Source organism: Triticum aestivum, chromosome 5D (assembly GCF_018294505.1).
Source record: "Triticum aestivum cultivar Chinese Spring chromosome 5D, IWGSC CS RefSeq v2.1, whole genome shotgun sequence".
NCBI classification, from domain to species: Eukaryota; Viridiplantae; Streptophyta; class Magnoliopsida; order Poales; family Poaceae; genus Triticum; species Triticum aestivum.
In genome coordinates, this window is record NC_057808.1 from 512,935,468 (window position 1) to 512,946,859 (window position 11,392).

Here is an 11,392-nt window from a genome sequence, read left to right on the forward strand (position 1 = left end):
TTGTTAGCAAGATGATTCTGTAGCAGCCAATAATAAAAATCCAAGAAGACGAGGATACCAAGATTTCATAAAGAGAGTTACTATGGATGTCAGATACGAGTACTGCTCCCATCACTGAACTAACTCAAGTTTTTTCTTTTTTTTCTCAACAAGCATATTAAATAACTAGTCCTTTGATACAACGCTAGAGGCAAATTTATTAAAAATTGAAAGGGGAGTACAAGCCAGAATTGGTAAAGTAAGCCCCACATAAATTCGAGAATCACTATCACAAACATAAGGATCCATGCTGAATAAGGTATACCGATCATAAAGATCACAATATTCTTAGATCACACTGAATAATATGTCCTCTCATCTTTAGAATCAAGAGCATGGTCATTGTCGGAGCTCTCATAATATTACTAGTCGCGGCACTCATTATCCCACTTGAGCGTTGTGATCTTGATCCTAGTGAATTCCGCCCGCAAGGCATGCTCATCATTGGAGCCAATCAAGAAACAATACTGCAAGCCAAGAACTTCCAGGACAGGGCAGCTCTCAAGGACAGCGGTCAATTTTCTCACGATGAGGTCAATGTTTTCAAGTTCAAGGGAATGCAGCTCCAGCAGAGGTGACTCTTTTATAACATTGGCGAGTTGTTTGCTGAAGACCCCGAAGCATGATACAAGCCGAAGGGTAGTCAGTGAGGGTGACCTGCAAACATTAATATTAGGGCAATCTTTCATATGACTGGATGTGGGGATGATGGTGTGAAGTGGAATTTATGGTCCTGCTATATTAGCAATATTTAGACCCCCCCCTCTTTTTATTCACTTTATTACTTCTATTCTAAGCCCTGTCTGGTTTATTCTTATGAAATACCATATAAAATAGAAGGTATAATAAATGGATATAAGGAAATTCCTGACTCAATCTTATGACCTAATTATTTGATTAATGGATCAGTAACCAAACCACCCATTTAATGAAAAGGAAGGAGTGTAGTCTTATTCAAATTCAAGGTCCTTCATAGTAAGCGCTATAGCATTGTTTTCAATACTCAGCGGCTTGGTCAAACCAAGCTTCCCCAATTTTTTAATCAACTTGTAGAATGGTATATTCTCCTAGGTCTGAATAGGTAGTTCCTTCCCTTATAACCATACTTAGTGTCTCCTACCTCATACAATTCTAAAATCGTTACATTAGTTTCCCCTATCGTAATTGAATTTGATTAATGAACTTCTAGAGATCCTGGTGAATGAATCATAGCATGATGGACATCTGAATTTGCCTATTGATAATTAGCATACTATGAGATATCCTATTATCCAATATGTAGATTGATACACTTATTATCATGCCTGCACAACAAGAGCAACTATCACGTCTAATGAATGTTCTAAAGATTTTCCCAGAATTTACTGGTTTGAAAGTCAACTAGAACAAGTCCTCATTGGTCCCAATTAATATATCTGATGAAAGAGCTATGTTTGTGGCTAACATTCTTGGTTGTAAAAAAGAAGTTATGCCTTTCATCTATCTTCAACTCCCTATGGGTTCTACTAGGCCTAAAGTGGATGATCTTATGTGTATCATGTCTAGAATTGAGAAAATACTATCCGGGGTTGCTTCAAAGATATCATACTCTGGTACGTTTGTACATCTAAAAGCAGTGATTTCTTCCCTCCCCATCTTTGTCATGTGTTGCATTAGAGTACCTTTAACAATCCTATATACCACTTTCAAAAAGTTGGCAGAAGTTTATTTGGTATGAAAAAGGAATTAATAAGCATGGAAATTGTCTGGTAAAATGGGAAAGTGTATGTCCTCCCAAAAAGGTTGGTGGCCTGTGTGTTCTTGATCTCAGAACACAAAACAGAGCTCTGCTCACCAAATTCTTATACAAGTTTTTCAACCAGCATGGTATACCTTGGGTTGAGTTTGATTTGGAATACATATTATAATGATGGTGAGGTGCCTAGCTATCCCACTAGAGTTGGATCTCTTTGGTGGAGAGACTATAGTTCTATATTCGAGGATTTCAAGAACACGAGCATCTATAAACCTGCTTCTAGAAACACAGTCAAACTCTGGCTTGATAAGTGGAATGATGAGACTCTTTAGGAAAGATTCCCACAGTTGTTCTCATATGCCAAAGACATAAACATCCATGTGCCATTGCATACAACTATGTTGTTGATGACTTTTATGATATGTTTCACCTACCAATCTCATCCATTGTTGTCCAACAGAACACAATAATGTGGAACATTTTAAATGGAATGATTAGCAACAATAGCAAAGACACTTGACACTTCTATTGGCATAGCAATAAATATTCCAACAATATAATATATCTAGAACTTATTGGAAATCTACCTGATGCTCCAAAGCCTTTCCAATGGATATGGAAATCATGCAGTCTTCCTAAATGGGATTTTTTCTTTTGGCTACTATTACAGGACAGGTTAAATACCAGAGTCTTCTGATAAGAAATAACTTCCACATTGAAACCAATAATTGTGTTTTGTGTGATGATGAGCCTAATGAGCACCTTATCTCTTCTTCAATTGTGATTTCAGCCAATGTTTTTGGCTTGCTCTAGGTTTTGAATGGAACAGTAACTATGATATTGTAGAGATACTCATGGAAGGGAAAGGGAGATACTCAATTCACTGTTTCAAAGAATGCCTCATTGCTGGCTATTGGAGTATTTGGAAGCACATGAATAGTATTTATTTTGACAACAAGATCAAAATATTGGAAAAATACATATGATGCTTCAAATCTCACTTTGATACAATCATCAAGAAGGCCAAGCTAGCTTAAAGGAATGGATACAATGTCCAAGAAGACTATTTGTGAACCATTTGTAACATTCTATACCTAATGTATAGCCATTTGTACATGTCCCACAAATATTAATGAAAGAGAGTTACAGTAGGGACTCCCTACTGTTCTTGCTAAAAAAACTGAATCTGATTTAGCAAAAACTAATCCAATTTGTTGTCGGGTTAAGCAGAAGATATTAATTACCTAAGTGAATTTTTTTGCTGACACATCTTTAATAAGTTAACAAAATTTTGAGCATAATAAATCAAGTAGTAATGGAAGAAAAATACCTTTCCACGATATACTTGATGAGCTCATCAGTGACAAACAGCCTCCCGGCGAACTCCCTGAGCTGTCCGTCGGAACGGTCGACAGCTGCCTTCGCCATCTGACACAGGACACCATCGCCCTTTAGAAGCACAACCTCGTGTTTGTCCATGTCGATAGATCGCCACACCTCCGGCAACTTCGCCGCCATGAGCCAGGAGTGACACACGAGGCCGGCGCCCATCAGGACGTCGACGGCGCCGAGCCTGACGAAGATCAAGGACAACGCATCGAGGGGCAGCAACGACCAGTCCATGGTCGGCGGCGCAACATCGTCCATCGACGATAGATCTGGGAGTGGGGAGTTGGAAACTGAAAACAGTAATTGTCAGAGCGTCTAGTGACCTTTTTAATTGTTGATTGATGAGGAAGACTATCAAGGGGCCTACTTTTTCTTTTTGTTGAGAAAACCAGGGGCGGTCTCTCATGTTCTCGGCCTAACAACGTGCCAACCTCGGGACGGAATAAGGTACACACCTTCCTCTTTGGTGCTTAAGGTAGAAGGCAACTCATATAATTCTTTTTCCCATCGGTTTTGGAACCTTTTAGAAGAGTCCTATGGTTTTGGCCGGTTTCTCTCTGGGGTTTTTTCCGGAAAGTTTTTGTTCTCGTTCTTTCTTTTTATTTTTCTTTCTCTTTTCTTTTTGTTTTTCATTTTTTAGTCGTTTTTTCTTTTCCATTTTTGTTTCCTTTTTTCTTTTGTGTACATGAACATTTTCAAATTCAGGATCATTTTTTTAATGTATGAACTTTTTAAATTTTTGGGAATCTTCTTTCAAACCCACAAACATTTTTCAAATCCACACAATGCATGAACTTTTTAAAATTTAGGAACCTTTTTTCAAAGCTGTGATCATTTTCAAATCTTTGAACATTTTTTAAATCCATGAACCCTTTTCAAATCCATGTTTTTCAAAACATTATGCTTTTTCAAATCCGTGGAATTTTTTCATCATTGCGAACTTTTTCTCAAATGCATGAATTTTTTTTCAAATGTGCGGACATTTTTCAAAGTCATGAACTTTTTTCAAAATTCATAAAAAATATTTTCTAACTTTTATATTAAATATGTGAAATCTAAACCAGGGGAACAGAAAAATCTAGAATAAAAAGCTGGAGTGACCGACCTACCTACGGGCAGATGAACTGCGCGAGAAAACTTGACAAGGTTGACCTTGCAATGCTCTCTAACGGAAATAATCACTATGAGAAGCTAAAAGGCCAGTTAGATTTGATATTTCTCATTGTCTACATGCTATATTTCTTCAACTACAATCCTTTTGCATTTTAGATAAAATATTAGTTCTTTTTTGTGGGGTAAATGTTTGTTCTTTTTGAAGTAACATGTAATTTGTTCCTTCTTAATAATTAATGTTGGGACCTAGCTACTGATAATTCAACCCAGAGCCCGGGCTCGGATGAGCCTGGTGAACAGTACCACGATTTAAAAAGGAAAAAAGTTTTAGAAAATCCAAATTTTTTTGTAGTGCAAGATTCTCCTGTGCGTGAACTCCGTGCAAAATTTTGTGAAGTTTGGACATTCGAGGAGCTCATGACAAAAAAGATAAAATCAGGCGTGAACAGTGCGATTTTCAAAAGTTTCTCAGACATCCAAAATTTGTCTTTTTTCCACGAGCTCCTTGAACGTCCAAACTTCACAAAAATTTGCGTGGAGTTCAGGCACAGGTGCATCTTGCACCACAAAAAAATTGAAACTTTTTGAACTTTTTTTCCTCTCAAATCATGGTACTGTTCATGCCCGGGCACCAAATCGCTGCTCTCCCTAGCTACTTTTCTTTTTTTTTTTCTAGAACGGTGTCGTACTGATTTGTGGCTGTTGTTGCAACACTTGGTTGCTTCATGTTTGATCGTCTCAAACCCGGTTTCATATTCTTAAAATACAGTAGGAGTTCCCATCAGAGTTATATGTTATTAATACAAATAACTCAATTTGTAGTTACATTTATTTAGCATGGGATAGGTAATTTACACATACTCATTGTTCTCCTGTGTTCATCGCCTAATCAAATTTCCTATAAGGAGAATAATTGAATATCTTTTCTTTACAACAAAGTGATACAGTATTAGATGAATCTAGGTGAAATATATGTGCTACTTCATCATGATGCAACTCAAACCTCACAGTGGGTACATGTTGTATGTTTTAGGGTTACATTGTAGCATGACCATGTTTTTTGCCTCCCAGTAAAAAGGTTCTATTATCAAGTGGCATCATTCAGTGTGAATTAAGGTATTTTTCTTCGTCAGACAATTTGCTTGAGTGGAAGTTGTCTTAAGAAAAAAAGTATGATTGGTTGAAACATAGAAAGTTAACTTCTAAAAATTGCCTGAATGTAGTTTGCACAGTATGGTTCTTTTTATTTGAAAGACCCAGCAAATTGTTGGCTTGATTCATATTTAGAAAGAAGCAACGAAAGAATAACATGGTGAGGACCTGAAGATCAAAGAAAAATGGAAAGGAAACGCCAACCCTAATGGCTGCGGTACAACACTACACTCTCTGGTGGATCACCATCCACTCACAACAAGACGTCGCAGCTCTGACTCTAATAAAGAACTACGAAGGAGAACTAGGCAAGTTGGCATCGTAGGAGATCACCGAACATACCACTTGTCGCCTGTCATCATACTCCACTGGGGTCCCCACCACTGGAACTTCCACATCACAACAACAAACAGCCGAGGCAACCCCACAGACACGCCGAAGAAGAGCCGGCTATCCAAACCAATGCCACATCTCTGACATCGCTCACCCCGCCATCGTTGCCACAGAAGCCTAGCCTCCCACATCGACAGACAACCGAACCCAATACCGTGCATGTCAAATCCATAAAGAAGTACCAAAGGGACCAAGATATTCAAGACAGTGCTCCAAAGAGGGGAAACGACACTGAAAGCACCGCCGCCGCCCGACACTACAATAGGATCTAGAATTTCGCCCGAAGATCTCGATCTGGGAGTTGAGAATGTACATATCTCCCCACGGTCCCTCCAAGGAGGATAATAGTGCCCACAAGCGTCATCGCTGCCAGCCAGCAAGCACTGGCCAAGGCTTTCACCCGGAGCAGCACAACCACCACTCTCACGCAGCCGGCAGAGCCGACAAGGGCCTCCACTAGACCACGCATCCCCAACGCAGTGAGCATGCCAACGCTGCGCAGGGTCTGGCGGGTCTGCCCGCCCCACCGCACGCATCCTCCTCCAGAACGAGCCGAACCCATATCTGGCTTCCGCATGCCTATGGCAGGTATATAGCTTTGTCCAAACGCCTTATCATCTGATCTTGCTCGTTTGTTGCGACCTACAGATCTACCTAGATAACTTCAAAGGATCCAATAAATGCCCGATAAGTGGTGACACAATGCTTTTACAATTTGTGTGAAGCAAGAAGCCTAGAAGCGACAAGGTTGCAAACTTCTCAAGAGATAAAGTGAACCTTGAATGGGAACATTTAAAATTTTGCAATCCAAATGAGCATATCTACAAGCATGACACGAGAAACACAACATTACTAGAAATGTCTTTTGAGTTCCGATGGAGGTACTATCAAAGACGCAGTAGTAAGCAAGGTCAAAAAGGCATGTTTGTTTCGGCTTTAGTTGGCTTCAAATCACCTGCAGATTCACTTCATTGAAGTACACATGAACGTGCTTCAAGCAATTGTACTGAAAATGGCCTGAATCTAGATTCAGATTCACTTGCAAAGTTGATTCCAAATAGTCATTTGTTTCAGCTTCTGATTTTTTTTTCTATGGGAATCTGCTGCCTAAAGCTGAAACAAACAGGGCCTAAAGTGTGGTGCCAAATCTCAAATTTAACATCAGGTAGCAGACCTTAAAATGAATTCACCATAAATAAAAAACCTAATCTTGGGGTGACAAAATAAAAAGGAAAACAATATGCAACAAAACATGTCTCAATAACAATCTGAGATCGACTAATGTTAGACACGCTTCAAAGATAATAACTTACACGTAACACTGCATGTATTCTCATATACATGAATAATAAGGACCATCTACAGACCAGACTCTCGTGTCACTCCCCCGCAGAGCGCCCTGGGAGCAAACCTAGCCGCCGTACTAGTTACCATCCCACCATTGGCCTCCCTTGCCGCCGTCAGCAGGCACCGTCGGGCAAAGCCCGCACGGCGCGGGCAGCCGTGGGGCGCTCCTTTCTACCTCCGATGGGTTTGAGCGGGGCGGGGCGGCTCGGCCGGTGGAGGCGCGCGGGTGGCATGGTGCCTGCGTCTGGGCGGCGCTGTAGGTGGGCACTACACAGGCGACACATTCGGCACAGACCTGCTGGGTGTGGGCCCTTGAAGGCTACAATGGTTGGGTATGCGCCGGTGGCGCACCAACCGGATCAGGCGAGAAGATGAGGCGTGGGAGCCTCCGGAGTGCGTGTGGTGGGGGTTGGCCTTGATCTGTGTTTTAATGAGGGCGCGGGTGGTGCAATGGGCGGTGTTGTAGGGTGACGGCTTGATGCGCGGCTGCCGGCCAGCGGAGGAGGTTCCACCAGCTCTGCCGCCTAGCGGCCGCATTCGCCCGATGTCATGGGGATGGGCACCTTGCTAGCGCGTGGAGTTGCCAGCACCGGTGGCTGACCACGGATCTGGGTTGCGCAGCAGGTTTGATCTGGACCATTAGGGTGTCTCCGATAGAGCATCTGGTGTTGTGTCGGCAGGCCTCAGCGGTTGCTTGGGGCCATGGTGATGTTGTTGGTTGCGGTGGGGGCTAGGTGTGGAGGTGTTGGCCGTTTCTGACCGTGGTGTGGTGGGGCGCGGCAAGGCGGCTTCTTCTGCGAGGTGTTGTGGTGGCGGCGGAGTGACAAACATGGAGGATGGTGTGCCTCATTCCGGTGGGTAGTGATGCACGTGCGCAATGTTTCAGATGAAAGTCATGCCCATATCTTCGATCGGTGCCAACGACGACCTTGGGTGTTGTTTCCCCTTCTTGAAGGCGTCGCTACGATGAGTCGGCACCTTACTCTCTCTCTCACTTGTCTGGTTGTCCCCGAGCAAAAACATAGGTTCGGATCCGGACCGGCGATGGCGACGTCCTTGACATTGTCCCTATGTTGGGAGCATTGTTTTGGAGACATGCGTCCTTTTCTGAGTTTCTTCGGTAGTCGCTGCGGTTCTGGATTGTTCATCAAATGCGTTATGTATATCTTCAGGGCCGTCTCCAGGAATTCAAGACCCAGTGTGAAATGCAAATGAGAACCTCAATTTTGAAATAAATAAATAGCTAAATGTTATTTTATAATATTTAAAAATATAGCAAATATACCAACTATCTTCCCGTAAACAATTCAAAAAAATGAGGAATGGAGCATATAGCAATTTTATTTAATTAACTGGAGAACTGGCGAACATGTCCGGCAAATATTGGAAAAGAAAAGCACACCTGATAGCCATGAGGAGTGGTCGGTGATGCACTAAATTAAATCCCCGAATCGATGTGGCCGTAGCTTTGGTACTAAGTCGCTGGCTGTCTTGTCTAATTTGTGCTTGGCGGCGTTGGCCCCTGCTAAGCCCTGATTCGCGCTGATTTCTGGTCTAATTTGTGGAATGAATTCAACCGTTGTGGCTAGACGCCCTGATTTGCGACCGCGCCAACGCCAAGTAGATTCGATCAAGTCCGCCAGTCGGGGGAATCGTGAAAGATTAGAAAGGAAGCGAAGAAGACGCAACTGATAGGGAGCAACAAGGCTGATCGGAAGGGTGTTTCGGAGAGGGCTCTTTTTTGGAAGGTGGTTCGGTGTTCGGGAGAGGTTCGTCAACATTGTGGAAACAAAGGAATGACCTAGGCCCAACAAAATCTGGGGCCCCTGAAATTTTGGGGCCCTTTGCGGTCGCACAGCCCCGCACGGGCCCTTGACGGCTATGTATGTCGTCGCGGGTAAGTCCAAGACGATGACTTTCTCGAGGCTGTCCGAGTCCCGCCAATTACCAGTACACTTTTTTCGACAAACAATGATGGTTGGTGTGTCGGCAAGGAGAGATCGTTTGGAGTTGTTGCTTTCTGGAGGTGACCAGCGTTGGTCGAGACGCGGCTTTGTTGATCAGTTTAGGATAGGTCGTTTAGTAATGAAGTTGTTTTGCGTGTGTTTGAGTTGGATTGGTGTTCACTACTCACCGACATATGGTGGGAGCTTGACTGTGTTCTTCTATTTAACCCTCTGGCTTCTTAAAGTTAAGGCATGCAATTTGAGTGATCCAAAAAAAAATCAGTGTATGTGAAAATTCTAGAATGGGACGGATGTTAAAGTGACCATCATGTGCGTTACAATTAAACGCATGTTTCATTAGAAGTGAAAACCCCCTTGTTAATTGTCATGTGGTTGGCAACCGACACGCCTCTCCCTTCACTTTCGCTAACAACCGGCACTCTCGGGATGTCTTGTAGCAAATCCAATCAATGAGAACAACTATTCTACTACTTGTCAGTTGCCTCTTGCAATTATTATATGGATAGGGCAAACACATTATATCTTTATCTGCCGGATTGTACTACACATATTACAAAATACGCAGCACATGTTGCGTATAAGATGTTCGTCTTTTACATGACAAACTTGACACACTCGCCTTGGTCATCCAGATGTTGGGTTGAAACCGAAACTATCAGCAATTTTATTGATTATGACTAAATGATGCTAAATTCTAACAATATTTGGATTTTATGTGTACTACATGACACAGGGAAGCTGATTTTTAAGACTTGCGCATCTTAGAGTCTATGCTGAACCGCTCAGACTCCTTGAATGCATCAAGTCGAGGTAAATGACTCTTCCCAACCATTGACTAAACTATTCCCAACGGCGTTTCCTAATAAGAATCGGTACATCGCAGCATCAATCCACGTCGAGCGTTATTGGGCTGGGCCATTATGGTTAACAGCGGGTGTGATTTTTTGGGCCCTGTTTTTGTACTGTGTTGGTTTCTATCGGTATTTTGGGGGTTTACCGATTTTCTTTTGTCTTCACCATTTTTTAGGTTTTCTCTTTTTCTTTGTTTTTTCACCGGTTTTCTTTGTCTCTTTCATTGTTTTTGTTAGTTTTTTCTTCTCTTTTTTACTTTGTTTTCCTTAGTTTCTTTTTTGGTTTTACTATTTTTTTTCTTTCTTTCCTCGGTTTCCTTCTTTTTTCTTTGTTTCTTCTCGGGTTTCACTGTTTCCGTTCTTTTGCATTTGGTTTGTTTGGTTTTCATTTCCATTTTTTGGTTTTCTTTGTTTTCTCTTTTATGTTTTATTGTTTTGATGTTTTATTTGTTTCATTGTTGATTTTTATCGGTTTATTTTTTTTCAACACATGTAAACTTTTTTCTGGTACACATTACATATTTATTGTATATATAAGGAACATATATTATACACATGATTAACATTTTCAAATATATGATTAACTTAAAAAATGTCTATTTTTTCCATATGGATTGTACATTTTGTAAGACACATCTGATAATTTTCAAATAGATGATTAACTTTTTTGAATACCTGGTCAAAAAAATTCAAGTACGTAGTGTACACTTTCCTAATTGTAACATGTATTTTTTTTGACACAGTGTACATTTTCCTATACATCTGGAACCTTTTATATACATGTGCAACAATTTTTAAATACCTAATAAAATTTTTGAAAATATACGTTTTGATGTCTACTTTTATTTAATATATGTTGTACTTTTTTATAGACACGAGGAAGATTTTAATATATATTTAACATTTTTAAAATGCATCAACGATATTTTTCGTACAAATTGTTTTTACATGACAAACATTTTTTCTATACACATTTAACATTTACCAAATACTTGATTAACATTTTTAAATGTGTGATCAACTTTTTTCATACACATTGCATATTTCTGTATACATTTTATGTATAAATAAGAAACAATTTTTCTATACACAATTAACCTTATTAAAATGCTTGATTAATTTTTTTTCAAATGTTTTATGTAAAGTTTTTTTGTCATTTTTTTGAATATTTGGAAGCATAAACAAAAGTACAAAAACAAAAAGTGAAAAACAAGGGGAAACAAGGATGTGACATGTGGCGTCCTTCACACTGGGCGACCAATTTAGAAGGCGCATGAGACGAGCGCATGGTAAGTCTGGCTATAAGCGAGACATAAGCCTGCCCTCGGTACAAGCGAGGCATAGTCCATGCGCGACCCGTGTTCCTTCTTTGCTCGTCCTCTGCCTTATCCACTGAAGATATATTT

The 11,392-nt window shown here is 40.8% G+C and overlaps 1 protein-coding gene across 1 annotated transcript; it reads right to left on the minus strand.

Moving 5' to 3' along the window:
- Positions 1 to 230: 230 nt before the first annotated feature.
- Positions 231 to 3,589, minus strand: LOC123125856 (putative F-box/LRR-repeat protein 23). The gene is made up of 2 exons (XM_044546303.1): positions 3,105 to 3,589; positions 231 to 696 (listed from the first exon to the last, which is right to left on the minus strand). The coding sequence occupies exons 1-2, from the start codon at positions 3,419 to 3,421 to the stop codon at positions 405 to 407; spliced, it is 609 nt and encodes a 202-aa protein (XP_044402238.1). The 5' UTR covers positions 3,422 to 3,589; the 3' UTR covers positions 231 to 404.
- Positions 3,590 to 11,392: the final 7,803 nt, after the last annotated feature.

Coding starts and splice junctions, on each gene's coding strand:
- LOC123125856 (XM_044546303.1), bottom strand. CDS start 3,421: ATGGACGATGTTGCGCCGCCGACCATGGACTGGTCGTTGCTGCCCCTC. Junction 697..3,104: donor ATCAAGTATATCGTGGAAAG/GTATTTTTCTTC, acceptor TAATGTTTGCAG/GTCACCCTCACTGACTACCC.